At 56.6% G+C, this 15,949-nt stretch overlaps 1 protein-coding gene across 5 annotated transcripts in view; it reads right to left on the bottom strand.

Moving 5' to 3' along the window:
* The window catches only part of AP2A2 (adaptor related protein complex 2 subunit alpha 2), a 63,660-nt gene extending 56,002 nt beyond the window's left edge, over nt 1–7,658 (bottom strand). For all 5 annotated transcript variants that reach the window (XM_070046058.1, XM_030850887.2, XM_070046059.1 and 2 more), the window contains exon 1: nt 7,448–7,658. In XM_070046058.1, coding sequence (XP_069902159.1) covers nt 7,448–7,514 — 67 coding nt within the window. In that variant the 5' untranslated portion in view covers nt 7,515–7,658. The remainder of the gene's footprint in view (nt 1–7,447) is intronic.
* Between the last annotated feature and the right edge of the window lie 8,291 nt (nt 7,659–15,949).

Raw genomic sequence — 15,949 nt, 5'->3', positions numbered from 1 at the left:
CACTTCTGATGCGCAGAACACGAGCTGTTACAGGGGTGCTGCTGAACGCTGCTAAAAGCATGCTCCAGTGTCAGGGCAGCAACAGGGGCCAACCTGCCCTCTACCCTCTGCGTCACCACCTCTTTGCAGCAAAGCTCCAAGAGAGCTGAGACTCTCATTTCCCAATTCTTCTCTTGTAAACCACCCCGTCGGGCTCAGCCCTGCTCAGTCCTCTCCTGTGACCCACCTGACCAGCCCTCCTCGCTGGCCCAGGCTGCCCAGCTGCTTAGGGCTGGCACGTCGGGAGCTCTGGCCGTCCGCCTGGAGAGCTGGCCCAGCACTGTGGTTCAGAAGAAAGACCTGGAGCCCAGCAGCTTGGGTCTGGGTCCTCGCTCAACCACTCCAGAGACAGGGCCTTGGGCTCCTGGGCCTCGGCTTCCTCCTCCATGAAACAGGAAGGAACTTAGTGCCTGCTATACAGTATCATCATGAAGATCAGATGTGTAAACAAAGGTAAAGTGCTTGTGATATTTCCACCCCCTCGGTCAGCTTCCCAGGTCGGCTTCCCAGTCTCCTGGTATCAAAAGCCACCTATAAACAATGCAGCTGCAGTCTTACCTCTAGCTCAGACCTTGCCTCTGAATTCGTCTTGGCTGTCTAACTCCCCAAAACCTACTGGCCAGAAACAGGGATAGGATTTACCCTCCCACCTTAGGCAACTAAAAACCTGAACAAAATTATATGAAACAATAGTTTTCAGACACTGGACAACTGACTATGGAAAACAGCGGTCACTGAGAGTCAGGAAACAAACAAGAGGAGCCTTACGACTGCCCGGCTCACTGCCTAGGGACAGGGGACCCAAATGGAGCCCAGAGGTGTCACTGAAGTGAGGAGACGGGCACAGGAGGCTAGAACGCACATTCTTGTGAGAGCGGACAGACAAAGTAAACGAGAAAAACCCATCTTGTCATTTATTCTGTCTGTCTACTCTCACAAGAATTTAAGTTTCTGAAAGTACAGGGGTTTTGTCCATTTGGTTAAGCACTGAATCCCCGGTGCCTAGAATAATGCCAGCACACAATGGGCACCCAAAAGATTTCTCAAATGAATGAATGAATTAAACAATTATGTCAAAAAATAGAATCCAGAAAAATAAAGAAATAAATTATGAAATACACACCTTCAAAACACCCTTCACTCTTGGGGTTGTATCAAAATTATAGCAAAACAACAAGAACATAATATGAAAAACAGTGTTTCCTTGGCTACTTACAAAGCAGATTTATATTAGATCTACAGCAAATGCTACATCAGAGAATGCACATCAGACAGACATCAGCTCCAAGAAAAGAGCATCTCCTCCCTCTGTGACCCGCTTTCCCGTAAGACAGTTCAGGAAGCCATAGACGCAAGGGACCTACGGCCCCACCCCATGGACGACAACCTCAGAAAAGCCAAGCCTCGGGAACTGAACGACTCAGCACCAACGGACCCTCAGACAATCACCCTCCCACCTCCCTCTTCCTCCACGTTCTCAGTGCTGGGAAAGCTGGCTGTGCTACTCCAGGCAAGGACGATTCAAACTGTAGTAAAGTAATGAGGCGACGGCAGTTTGAGCCCGGGAATGAACTGAACAGAAGCTGCAAGCTAACTGACAGAAGTCCCTGAGGCTGTGAGAAACGTGCTCCAGGGAAGGAGGGCTTATGCAGACCACCTGGCCCAAGTCAGCACGCGCTCCATCCCAGGAGACTCGCTCTCACAGGCACAGTGAGGTTCAAAAGAAGGTTCTGATCTGGTTGTACTGTACAAGACTCCCTCCCCCCAAAAACAGCTACTGAACTGTATTTTTCAATAGCAATAAATGCAATCCAAAAGTATTCCAAAATACTCATTTTCTTGCTCTGTTTTCCCTACTGTGCTTTAAAAAACTATTCAACATCAACATAGTGCCCTTTTTCAATGCTGTTCAAACGGCAACAGAAACACATAACTGCCCTCTCAACCCCATCACACAAAGGCAGGCCGGCCACGGAAAAAGCAAAACACAAATCCCCACAGCACTGCCCGCTCTAAGGAGCTCAAGGTGCTCTAAGTGCACTAAATAACTAATCCTCACGTCACCCTTCTGCTGCTGTCAGAAAGGATTTTAAAGGAAAAAAAACAGACCTTGCAATGCAAAATACAAGCCAAGCAACCCAATTTGGATTCTGGTCTCCACACTTTTAAGCAATCCTGCAGATGGGGGCAGGTGGAAAGAACCGCACACGGGAAACATCCCGAATACAAGGAGAGGGCTGAACGCAAAACCACTGCAAGTCTCACTGGGGTTTTTTTGTTTGTCTGTTTGTTTGTTATGGCCGCGCTGCATGGCTTGCAGGATCTTAGTTCCCCGACCAGGGCTCAAATCTGGGCCCTCGTCAGTGAAAGCACTGGACTGCCAGGGCATTCCCTCACTGGGTTTAAATGTTGGGCAAAATGAAGACTCCAGGCTGTCTAGGGCCACAATTTGCAAAAGTGGGAAAGAAAAAGGGACAGAATCAGGATCTGACCCAAACCACTGCCAGAAGTTTCTGCCTTAATGAACACATCCAGCAGTCAGCCAGCCACTCCCTGTTTCCTGAGGTACCAGGAGGCTAAGGGAGCTACACGGGGCCAGAGCCGCGCCAGGGAAGAGGGGGTCAGCCTCCCTGCATAGGGGTTCCTCTCTTTCCTGGGCACAGGGCAGCTGCAGGTGCATCACTGCCCTCCTTAAATCCGTCGCACCCCGACTCACACAAACTGCAAGGGCCAGACCACGGGCCCACCCCACAGCTGAGTGTCTCCCGCCGTCCCCGCTGGCGCCTCCCACAGAAGCCTCGGTGGCCCCGCTTCCCTCGCTCTCATCTAGGTGGTCACGAGCCCTGGCCCTCCTCCGCTGCCGACAGTGCTGCGCAGAGGCTGTGCCCAGTGGGCAGTGACAGCGCCTGGGGCTGGGCTGGGCCTCGCCTCTCCCCTGCTGGCACCCCACAGCGCCATCCCCATACCCTTCTAGGTCCTCTTCCCAAGTCGGTCTCCAAGGCACCGCTTTAAAACAGGGCCGCTTCCTCCTCACAAGGTCTTTATTCAACGCACCTTGGCTGAACCCTTACAACCCTCTCCCCAGCACAGAGGGCAGGAGCTTATCTCCTCACACAGCCTCAGCTCCCACCCCCACGAGGGAATGGCCACTGGAACCTATCCTGCAATTCTCCTCCTAATAAAATGACACGTTTCAACGTGTCAACCTTCACACCAAAGTCAGGAAGATTCTGAAGAGGGAAAACGCCAAAATCAGTAAATACAGTTTTGTAATCCAACATTTTAGGCGTCACGTGGCCTAGTGGAAATTGCTCATTTCTGTTTTGCAGCGAGTATCATCCCGTTTACCGTGCTGAGCTGTCAGCGAAGTCATTTAACTTACTCCGCGCTGCAGCCGCCAGAGGCTGACAGAAGGCATGGACATTGTAGCTCCCAATGCGGCGTCCGTGTCCAACGCCCGTGCTGACCAGAGGGAGGGGCAGGATGGGAGGGGTGCGTGCCTGTCGCAGGAGTCCTGAGCACAGGAGGTGCTCGATACACACGGACATGCTGGTGGGAACTCACCTCCCACCCTGTCTGTCTGTCTGTCTGCAAGCACCTCAGGAGACCAGGGCTGCGTGCTCCATTTCTCAGAACCCCAGCAGCATTTCCACAACAAGCCCAGATGCCACCCATTATCCAAAACCTGAGGCCCACCTTGTCCCGGAACTCAGAACCGCTCAGCTTTTCGGAGGAAGTACAGCATGTGACCGTGGGCCCCCAGGGCGTCCCGGAGGCCAGCTCACAGGGAAGGGACCACACAGCTTCGTGGCAGCACAGCGCCAGACAAGTCTGCCACAGACTCACAAAAAGACTTTCCATCCTTGGCGGCTTAGAAGTTTTGAAATCTGAGCTCTGGGAGGCCGGCCTTGTGCCCAAGAACCTGCAAGTGACATTCAAGGAACACAGAGCCCCTCCTGCTCAGAGCTCCTGCCAGAATCCCTCTCTCTGGTCACAGTAACGCAAAACGCCTTTTCCCACGGCACTCCTGAATCTTACCCTCGGGTCTATTAGATTTTTTTAAAGCTCAGAAATGCCTTTTAATCCCACAAAGACAGCCTTTCCAATAATTCCGCAACTACAAAATCCTGACACGTGTCGGTGCCAAAAAAAAGAGGGCCGCTCATTTTAAGAGGAAAGAAAAGTAATGCTGAGTATGTGGCATGAGAACACTTATCACCAGGACATTTCAACGTCTCGTAAGAGAAGCAGTGACCCACCCCCACCCCTCCAGAAGAGCCAGAAGGGAAACACAGGGAAGAATACACAGGTATTTCCTAGAAGCAGCAACCACCAGCCTTGGCAGAAACACTCAACCAGACCAAAGCCTTCCTTCCTCCCCCAGCCTGGTGGTCCGTCCCTCCCAGGAGCCTCGTCACATACTTCCTAAATCGGTTTCTAAGGAATGTAAATTATGCAGAAGAGTGCAAAAGAAAATATGCAAGAAGAGCAATTTTTTCAAAAAGTCAGCATTTTTTAAATGTACAGACAAGAGTAAAATGAACCTTAATTTTTATTGGGGGGGTGCGTTGGGTCTTCGTTGCTGCGCGCGGGCTTTCTCTAGTTGCGGTGAGCGGAGGCTACTCTTTGTTGCCATGCGCGGGCTTCTCACTGTGGCGGCTCCTCTTGTTGCGGAGCGCGGGCTCTAGGCGTGCGGGCTTCGGTAGTTGTGGCTCGCGGGCTCTAGAGCGCAGGCTCAGTAGTTGTGGCTCATGGGCTTAGCTGCTCCGCGGCATGTGGGATCTTCCCGGACCAGGGCCTGAACCCGTGTCTCCTGCATTGGCAGGCGAGTTCTTAACCACTGTGCCACCAGGGAAGTCCCCAAGTTAATTTTGGGGGCACTGAATTGGTTCTCTACCTGAGCCACAAAGCTCCACGGAACACGAGGACACGGGCACCTCTCAAATCCTGGGGCACGATCACTGCCACCAGCGCAAAGAGGCCAGCCCTCCAAGCCCGTCCACCGCAGCGGATACCAAAGTGAGGCACAACCCGAGGCAGAGCTCGCTGCTAAGGGGGACATTTAAGAGACTACGTTGTGCGGAAAGGGAAAACGGAGCTGCGATTTTAGAGCTGAAACGCTTCAGTGATACTTCAGCTCCAAACCCACCCGTCCGTGTCAGTGGAGGAGACCGAGCTCCGTGGCCAGGGCCCCGGCTGCCCTCTCCCCACAGAACCCGGCCACCTGGCTCACCCTCACAACAGGGAAGCAGAGCCGGCCGGGCGGGGGGCAGCAGGGACCCCTCTCCCCGCTACTAAGGGCTCGGCTCGGGGCAGCTCCCACCAGGGCTCGCTGTCCGATCCCACCTCCAGCCAGACCTGCTCCTCCTCCCTGCCGTGGGCACACCCACCGGCCTCGGCCCGCGATGCCCTTCAGCCAGAGCAGGCCCCAGCTGGGCGCTGTCTCCTCATCCACTGGGTGTCGTCTCACGCCACACTGCCAGCCAGGAGGAGTGATGTGGTGGGCCAGACAGACGTGGCCCCCACCCCGTGGGGCTTCCACTGCGGGGGGCGGGGCAGGCCACAGGGCCACGAGCTGCTGACGCTGCTCTGAGGGGAGAGGACAGCGCCGCAGCTGATGAGGGGGTAACAGGACGGCGAGGAAAGCTGGCTCTGAGGAGGGGCCGTGTTAAACAGCTGCCCCCCCCCACGCCCTCCAAGGGATTAGGCGCATCTTCTTCTTGCAGAAGCTCCGTCAAGGAAGACACTATCTTATTCATGGGCCTACACCAAGGGCTCAGGCTGGGTTGTGCCCTGCAGGGTAACAGCTGGAAACATTTTTGGTTGTCACAACTGCAGCGTTTAGGCGGTAGAGACCAGGGGTGCTGCAGAGCACAGGACAGCACCGCACAAGTGATCGGCCCCAAACGCCACCGTGCGGGGTGGAGAGTCTGTCTACACTCAGTCAACAGCCAAGTCTCCACTATGCGGCAGACCCAGCACAGAACACATCTAGTTTGTAGATGATCACTTGTCCAAGAAAATGAGTTTCAATCTCAATGACCTGCCCAGTGCAATTTTCTTCCATAATGGAAGGACAGATGTGATGGCTAATTTAAGGCGGCTAAGCTTTGGCCCAAGGGGTCTCCTCAAGCAGTAGCACATCCACACTTAGCTTTCCAAGACGCATTACGATTACAAATATTACTGTCTATGAAATCACATTACACAGCAAAGAAAGAGAGAAAGGATACTGCCCGACTTGTAACAGCACAGACCTCAGGGTGTGTTTCCACACCGATTTCTTGCAGAGAAAGGGAAGGGACAGAAAATCTAACCTTCCACAGTCTGGGTCCTCCATCCCAGTCTAAGGAGATGACGGGATCAAGGGAGGGTTCAGGACAACAGCATTTACCAGTAGATCAAGTCACAAGCATTCTTTAAAATACACCGAAACCTCAGGTGTTGAAATCCACAAACGTCTGGTGGATAACAAACAAGAAATAAAACCAGACAGGAAGCTGGCTTTGTGTCTATTTTTTTAATTAGATAAAGGGGACAGCTACCTGAAAAGCAACAGGAGTTTCTGCGCACCAAAGTCAAATGTATCGGTGGACCAACAGTACACCCACCGGCCCCCCGGCCGTTGCACTTTTTGGGGTGGATTTTTCCACTCCGAGGGGACACATGTCGCTAAGAACCCTGTCCCTGATGGAAGACAGCGAGCAGAGCAGCAGTTCCCCTAAGCCATCCCAACCCCCCACCCCCCGGTGTCCAGATTCCCTCGGGAACGAGTCATTTTAATCAGGGCCTAATAAGCCGCCAGAACCCAGGTCAAGGAGCTGCTTCCCCGGCAAGACGCGGGTTTCGCTAGTCCCACTCCCAGGGAAAAGCCACGCTGTTTTGGAAACCGCTGGGTTAAATGCTCCATTGCTAGAAAGACGGGCCGACTGCTCGAGATGACATCATGCTGGGGAGGGGCGCCTTCGCCAGAAGCCCCTCAGCGGTGCCACAGACCCGGCGCGGCTGCGGAACGCCGCCCTCACCCCCGCACCCCTGACCCCGCACCCCTGACCCCGCCCCCACGACAAGTCCTCATCTCGCTCCCCACCCACCCCCCGCCCGCCAGGTCCGCGCCCCGGACCCCAGCCCCCAACCCCCGGACCCCCGCCCGCCAGGTCCGCGCTCCCGACCCCAGCCCCCAACCGCAGGACCCCCACCAGCCAGGTCTGCGCCCCGGACCCCAGCTCCCAACCCCCGAACTCCCGCCCGCCAGGTCCGCGCCCCGGACCCCAGCCCTCAACCCCCGGACCCCCGCCCGCCAGGGCCGCGCCCCGGACCCTAGCCCCCGAAGGCCCCCGCCGGCCAGCCCTTCACCCCAGCCTGCGCCCCCACCCCACGCAGGCCGGGTCCGCTCCCCGCCACTCACAGTTGCGGATGTCCGAGATGAAGACCGCCAGGCCCCGCATCCCGTCCCCCTTCGACACGGCCGGCATCTTCGGGCCCGGGGAGCGGCCTGGGCAGGCGGGCCCGGAGCAGGAGCGAGCCGCGGGCCGCGGGCCGCGGGAGCGGGAGCGGGAGCGGGAGCGAGAGCGGGGAGGAGCCGCCTCAGCCGAGCCGCCCCAGGCTGCAGCGCCGCTTTCGGGGCCGCCGCCGCGCGCGCGCACGCACGCACGCTCGCAGCCCCACGCACGCGCACGCTCGCTCGCGCGGCCACAGATGGCGGCCGCGGCGCGGGGGCGAGCACGTCGGTGGCGGGCCCGTAAAGGCAGGCGCGGGGCGGCCCAGAAGACCGACGTCGCGGGCGGGGCTGCGCTGGGAATTGCGGGTTCTCTTGCCCGGGGCCACCGACCCCCCGATCCCGCCCACCAGGCTCCACCGAGCCGGATCCCCAGTACCCTGACTCCCACCAGAGACCTCAGCGCCCGACCCCTGACCGGGACGCACGGCCGCCCTGACCCCACCGCCCCGACCCTCCCCCCAGACCTCTCACCGCCCTGCCCAGCCGAGGTCCTGGGGCAGCTGCCGGCCTTGGGGGACCAGTCTCCATCAGAGCTCTGGGGGCCTGCGGCACATCACCTGGGCTGTGCAGAGCCAGCGCCTTTCTTTACAGAGGGCGAGCCGAGAAAACTCTCCACCGCCATCCCTTGACAGCACCAGGTGACCAGGGCCCAGTCTTGAATCCGATTCCTCACTGACCAACCACACCCTTTGCCACTGTTGGCACCACGAACCTCTGCAGCCTGGGGAGGTGGAGGTGAGGACGGCCACTGCGGCCCACCTGCGGCACACTGCAGGGCCCTAGGCAGGCACAGAATCCAGGGAGTTTGGCGAGCAAGGGGCCCTGCCGAGCTCTCCTTCATGAAGCAGAATGGCTTTGAAGAGGATCCTTCCTCATCTGGGATCACCCAGGCCCTGTACCTGGAACCAGCCCAGACCCACCCTGGCTCACTTCCTCAGTTCCCGCTGAGAGGCCAGGCCCGGGTGGACCCTGGCCAGGAGGACGAAGCCCCCAGGCTCTGGTCCTTTGGGACCCCTGGGGGGAGCCAGAAGCCATGGAGACCCGAATCCTTATAAGGCGGAAATTTCACTACCTTCCAAGACCCTCCGAAGGGCTGGCCAGCAGAGGGCTTCCTGAGGGAGAGAGCCCTAGGGCCTGCTTCCCCAGGCCGGGAGATTATCTACCACAGCCAGGCCAGGGGACTCAGAGGACGAGACTGTGACCCACCCCTGGCAGCCACTCACAGGGCGGGGCAATGCAGAGAGGCTGCAGGAGCTCATGCAGGGCATGGACAGAGGGCAAGCTCAGCCCAGGGTGCAGGGGCTTCTGGGAGGAGGGGCTTGGAGATGGGCAGGCATCCCACCCCCTCTCACTGCTGACCCTGGACTTCCCAAGCCTCATGGGATTGCTTCCCACCAGCGTGTGTGTATGTTGTGGGGTGGTCCCAGAGCCTGATGAGACACACAGCTGGCTGTGCGAAAGCCCCCAGCCTCCTGCCTCCTGCCCCGCCTTCACCGCCCTGCAGATCACTTAGTCGTCAGGCTTCGGGCCTGAGTCGATGCGGCTCTCCCTGACCACGGTCACTTCTCAGCGAGGGACAGGTCACTTTCGGCAGCATGCAGTGCTTCGTTTCTTGGGTTGTGTGAACTGGACATGTGTCCCATTGTAGCCATTGCTGGTTCCCAGGCTCTCCTTCCGTGTCTAGCGGGAGGGGAGGGCCCCAACACTTGCATTGTAAAGGAGAAGAAATGAAAGCCAGGGAGCCCAGAGCCCAGAGCCATGGTGTCCAGGGGGCTCCTGTGGCGTTAGCTGGCTGTGTCTCCACTTGTACCTGGGCCTGTCAGTTTTATGAGTGACCCAGTTTCCTTCCCATAATCTCTGGAGTGCGTTGCAGACAATAACCTTCCAGAAAATTGGGGTTGGCAGCCTGGTCCAGGCGTGGCTAGAGGCCCTGAGCAGCCATGCGTGTTCAGGGACAGGATGTGGCGTCCTGGGGCCCCAGTGGCTACCTGTGTTGACCAGGAATGATATGCCAATGATATGAACTCTGTGGTGGGTGGGGACTTCGAAGGAAGCCCAACCACCTAGCGGACAGGGATGGGCTCAAGCCCCTGACCGCTCACCTTAGGGAGGTGGGAACCTGCCTATGACAGCGGGTCTCCTCTCTCGCAGCCATAAAACTGAGCCCAGAGCCACACACGGCAGATTCGGATTGTTACAAAAGAGACACAGATGGCACAGTGGTTAAGAATCCACCTGCCAATGCAGGGCACATGGGTTCGAGCCCTGGTCCGGGAAGATCCCACATGCCGCAGAGCAACTAAGCTCATGAGCCATAACTACTGAGCCCGTGTGCTGCAACTACTGAAGCCCATGCACCTAGAACCCGTGCTCTGCAACAAGAGAAGCCACCACAATGAGAAGCCTACACACTGCAACAAAGACCCAACACAACCAAAAATAAACAAGTAAATAAATAAATAAATTTTAAAAAAAGAGAGACACAGAAGGTGAATCTATGGCCTCCCCCGCTGCGCTCAGTAAAAGCTGGCACACTGGTGGGGCCCAGAGAAGGGGGGTAGGGGGAATATGGCAGACCAGGGGACCCCAACCCCTACTTTCCAGGAGCCCCCATCACCCTTCACAGCCCCTTTCCCCTCTCTGGGCAAAGTTGTCCCCATACTTGAAGACCATGTCATGACATCCCTTGAAGGGGTTACTTTGTAAGAGAAAAGTCAGCTCCCCGCAAAGCTCCCTGGCCCGGCTCCATCCCTTACGACCTGGGAGAGTCAAGTCCCAACACAAAGTCAAACCCAGGGACTTCCCTGGTGGCACCATGGTTAAGAATCCACCTGCCAATGCAGGTGACATGGGTTCAAGCCCTGGTCTGGGAAGATCCCACATGCCACAGAGCAACTAAGCTTGTGTGCCACAACTACTGAGCCTACGTGCCACAACTACTGAAGCCTGCATGCCTAAAGCCCGTGCTCCGCAACAAAAGAAGCCACCGCAATGAGAAGCCCACACACTGCAACAAAGTCAAAGAGTAACCCCTGCGCACAGCAACGAAGACCCAACGCAGCCAAAAATACATACATACGTACATAAATAAATAAATACATAAATAAATAAATTTATTAAAATAAAAAAAAGTCAGACCCGGATTGGAAAGGCTTAGCTGCCAGGAGAACTGCAGGAAGTTGAGTTTCTGTTGACCGAACTCTGCAGAATGTGTGTAGGATGGATTCTGAGAGAGTGGACCAGTCCCACAGGGCACCCAGTGATCTGGGTCAGCTGAGTCTGCCTGGGCAGCCAACTGCCTGGAAGCTGGACTCAGTGGCCCTGTGTTAAAACAAGGTTGAGATGCCAGAAATTCCTGCATATGATGTAGAGAAAGGAATTCAGAGATGTATTATCTCCCAGTTCTGGAGGCTGGAAGTTGTTGATCAAGGTGTCCTCAGGGCTGGTTCCTTCTGAGGCTGTAACTGAGGATCTGACCACCCCCCCCCAGACCTCTGTCTTCGGCTTGTAGACGGCCGTCTTTGCCCTGTGTCTCTTCACACCATCTTCCCTCGATGCATATCTCTCTGTGTGTCCAAATTTCCCCTTTTAACAAAGACACCAGTCATGTTGGACCCGGGGCCCATCTTACCCAGCAGGAACTCATCTGAATTAATTACATCTGCAACGACCCCAAATAAGGTCCCATTCTGAGGAGTTCAACATGTGAACTTTCAGGGGACACAATTCAACCCAAAACACACGTTTGGTGACATGATTTTGAATCCTCGCCCCTCCTTTTCCATCCTTCCTACTTGGAGCACGGTTCTGATGGCTGGAGCTCCATTTTGGACCACACCCTGCACTGCGCTAGCTCGCAAGCTGCCCGTGTTTGTGCCACAGTGGCTGGGGCCTCTGCTACACCGGCCGAACCTAGATACTAATTGACACCTATTCCCATGCCCGAGGGGTTTCTGGTGCTCTAGGGGCCTAGGACAGGTCGGGATGCCCCCCACCATCCTGTCCTGTGGCTTGTCATCAAGACCACTTCACGTCCGTTCCCCTTGGGCTTGAAGGGGCCCTACAAGCACTGTCAATCATCAGCCTCAGGAGCAACGCAGCTGATGACGCCAACCCGGGAGGGGTGGAGCATCCCCCCAGGACGCTGCCAGTTCAGGCATCCTGCTCACCCCCAGAGCAGGGAACCATGACCTCCGGTCTCCCTAAGGTACCTGTTGAAAAATGCACCCCTTGACCTTAAAGGCCGGATCAGCCATGCTGGCAGCCAGCCAGCCAGACTGAATGGGCCTCATATTGTAGGGTGTTTTGTGGCATCTCCCACTGCACCCACTGCAGCTCCTTCCTCTAAGGGCCCAGCCAGGGTGGGCTGATGGAATATAACCCAATTTTAAGATTAGCCTGAGAAAAACAACTTTAGGAAAGAAAACATACCTAAAAATATCAGTTCAGGCCTTTGAGCACCACTAGAGTAGTTTCCTGCAGCTGCTATAAGAGATAACCACGAAGCTGATGGTTTAGGAACAGCAGAAATGGATTCTCTCCGGGTTCTAGAGGCCGGAAGTCCAAGATCAAGATGTGTGCAGGGTTGGTGCCCCTGGAGGCTCTGAGGGGGACTCCATTTCCCGCCTCGTCTAGCTTCTGGTGGCTGCGGGACCACTCAGCCCGTGGCCTTCTCCCCTGCGCCTGTATGTTGGACCTTCCTCTCTCTCCTCTTATAAGGATCCCAGTCATTGGACTGAGGTCTCACCCTAAATCCAAGATGAACTCCTCCCGAGATCCTAAGTCACATCCGCAGAGACTCTATTTCCAAAAAAGGTCACCATCACAGATGCTGTGGCAGGGACGTGGACAGCCTCCCAGGGTCCACCACTCCACGTGCCCCATGACAGCCACCAAGAAATGCTGCCCATTTGGCTTCGTTGACACACATACCACCCCTCCCCTTCATTATGGGGTATTTTCACGTGGGTTGTGGGATGACAAGAAGCATTAAAACCCATGACTGACACCACAGAGCACACAACCCTGTGCACGGCCACTTGCCCATCGCAGAAGCCTACCTCAGGGCTTAGCACCTGCCCGGCCACTGAGTGGACACCTACATGCCAGACAGCACAAGATGCCCAAGTCACAGCAGTCACCCCGGTCCCGGCCAGATGGGCTGGTGGGGGTGGGACACAGCAGATCTGCTGTGCTGGCTCTGGAGCCATATCTGGAAGCTTCCGCTGCACATGACACGCCCTACTCCCTCTCCCTTCTTGCTCTGGACTTTGCTTATCCCAGCACCAAGGGAGGGTGTCTCCATCCATGAGCTGGAGAAGGGCTCGGCAGCAGGAAATCCTTGCATGCGTCCCTCTTCCTGGCCCTCCGGCCTCAAAGCTGAATGTTTCTTGGCCCAGGAGTGATAGGACAGTGATAGTGGCTTGGGCCCTGCCCTTGGTGTGACCCCCGGCCAAGCCTTCCCCATTAAAATAGGACAAGTCACGGGTGGCCCCTGCCAGGAAAACAACTTACCTTGTGCTGACTTGGCAAATGAAGAGAGGCTCAGGGCTGCCCACGGGGCCAGGGACCCCATCCTCGCCCTACCCGGGAGCACTGGCCACCCCAGGGAAGACACAGGCCTGACCCCAGAAGCCCCACGGCCACCGGGCACCTCCAGCAACGAAGTATGAGTGCTCTTGGGGTGTCGTCCAGGTACTGGGCTCCCCATAGTAAGACAGAGATGCCATCCAGGCCCTCCTGGAGAGACAGCCTCAGACTGGGGATCCTCGGCTGGCCGGGTGGCCCCGAAGTGGGGTGCTCTGGCCCTGCAGGTGTCCCCAGAACATGGGGGAGGGGCCCAGTGGCAGCAGGAGAGCTTGCCTCTGAAGGCCCCTCCACGGGGCCTGTATCTGCCCTTGCGTGTCCTCTGGTGCCCACTGCGACAGGCGGGGGGCAAGGAGGAGGATGGAGCAAGCGTGGGCCAGACCTGGGCTCGCAGCGCAGAGCGTGGACCTGGCAGGGCAGGCAGCTCCTCAGGCTGCCAGGGCCTGAGGAAGGGCCAGGGATGGGGGCTGAGGGTTAGGGTTTCGGGCCTGAGCAAGGAGTTTATACTCAGATTTACATTAAATTTAAATAATTAGGATTCGACTTATTAAAGTTATAATTTCAAAACCTAATTTTTTAACCTGCTAAGTTCCGTTTTACAAGCACTTATGCCCTTCACGAGCCTAGCAGGTTTTACGGTTGTTTTTAAGGGGCCTCTGCATAATATTCTGTGCCATCAACAATCTCAAGCATTTGCAGCACTTCACACTGAGCTGATAAATTAAGTGTCTTTCACTTCCATTTATGTTGCTCTAGCTTGTCTGAACTGACAACAAAATCTCGGGTGCTTCAAGAACTCATACACTCGATAGATTAAATGTCTAAAATGGTGAACCCCAAGTTGCCTCAAATGTTCCAGGAACGCGCACTGCCAAACGTGTTCAAGTGTCGCCCCATCTGTAAATGCTAACACTCCGGTTCAGACTCCCTTAAACCTTCCTGTGCCTCATTCTAAATCTTCCTGCGGCTGGGCCCATTTAAAGAAGCCAGCTTTCAACCTAGGTGCTGGGGCCCCTTGGCACCAGCTCTGCCAGCTGGGAGGCTGACAGCTTTGTGCTCACAACTCCAAAGACCCCCAAACCCTGCCCAGTGGGGGCTCTGAAGAGGGGGTCTGGCGCCAGGTTCGGTGTCCCTCCTTCCCGCCTGCTCTCGGGGTATGCCGTGCAGGACCAGAGTGACCCCTGAGTGGATTTTGCAATTCTTTTTTTATTTTTTAAAATTTTTATTTATTGATTGATTTTTGACTGCCCTGAGTCTTCGTAGCTGCACTTGGGCTTTCTCCAGTTGCGGCGAGTGAAGGCTACTGTTCGTTGAGGTGCACGGGCTTCTCATTGCGATGGCTTCTCTTGTTGCAGAACACAGGCTCTGGGCGCGCAGGCTTCAGTAGTTGTGGCGCATGGGCTTAGTTGCTCTGTGGCATGTGGGATCTTCCCGGACCAGGGCTCGAACCCGTGTCCCCTGCATTGGCAGGTGGATTCTTAACCACTGGACCACCAGGGAAGTCCAACTTTGCAGTCCTTTAGCTCCAAATATCTCTGCTCTCAAGGGATTCTAAGGTGACTAAATATCTTCCTCACTCAGAGAACTTTGCCCTTGCTGGGATCTCCTTGGCATTCCTAGGGCTGCATCCAGCATTGCCTCCTGGGGCTCTCTCCAGAGCTCTGCCTGACCTGGGGTCACTACCCAAAGGTCAGGCCTCAGGGCTGAGCTGGGTGCCAGGAACACAGAGATGCCCAGTGACACTTGACGGTTGGTACGTGACATGCCTCATCACACCCACCAGCCCCCAGCCCCTGGGAAGACCGTGGGGGTCGTCTGGTAGAAATAGGAGGAAAAGAAAGAAGGAAACCTGAGTAGGAAGAAAGAGAACGAAGTTCAGTTCAGGGAGTAACCTCTTGAGCAGCAGAAATGGGGAAACAGCCGTGCAGCAAGTCCCAGGGCTGGCCGAGCAGGGACGGGCTATGCGGTTTTCTGCAGGAAACTGCTGGGAACAGCTAGGGATGGGTGGAGGATCTGTCAGCATGTATCAGGTGTAAAATGCCTTGTGATTAAAACCGCTGGCCACTGTGCCCTCAATCTGTCCCAGAGGCGCACTGACTCCCCTTGCTGGGGCTGAAAGGTTGGGGGACGGGGGCGCTTACTGTTAGCCTCTGGAGGGTTCCAGCTTTGTGGGATTTGCATGTGAGAAGTGCCACAGTTCCTGGAGGCGAGGACAGAGAGAGCACTGACTCTAGAATATGTGGGATTTACGATGTTCAGGGGCCATCCAGAGGGCCTGGAGCACGTGTCCCTGCTCCAGACAGCGTTGTGGGCACCACCGGCCCCTGGATGGTGACCAAAACCAAAGAGTGAGAAGAGCTCACCCAGGGCGACATGGGGGCTGACGGAGGAGGGCTAGGCTGGCGGGCGGCCACCAGGCGGTAGGAGGAAAGCCTGGAGAGGCGATTCCCGCGTTCAAGAGAGAACGTGGAATTCCGGATGTCGAACCTGCGCGGCCCTCCGGGCCACCTGCGGCCCTGGAACCCATGGCGCGCCCTCGTGGTCACCCACGTGGTCGCAACGCGGACGTCGCACCGGGAGCCCAGCCCTCCACCGAGCGTGCGCTGCCGGGGCGTGGGGACCGCGCGCTCCCCCGAACCCAGACCCCCGCGCCAGCTGTCGAGCGTGGGCGTTAGGTTCCCGGGCGACTCCGGGTCCCGCGGAAGGCCGGGGTCGGCGCGCGCCTCTAGATCCTCCCATCGCCCAAGTCTGGACCCCACCCGCCCCGGGCGGGTCTCCTCCTTTTCGCCCGCTTCCCCGCCCTGGCCAGTCCGGCCCACCCCG

The sequence above is a fragment of the Globicephala melas genome, chromosome 8 (assembly GCF_963455315.2).
Source record: "Globicephala melas chromosome 8, mGloMel1.2, whole genome shotgun sequence".
Classification (NCBI taxonomy): domain Eukaryota; kingdom Metazoa; phylum Chordata; class Mammalia; order Artiodactyla; family Delphinidae; genus Globicephala; species Globicephala melas.
Note: the sequence above shows the minus strand (reverse complement) of the source record. Positions and strands in the feature narration are given on the sequence as shown.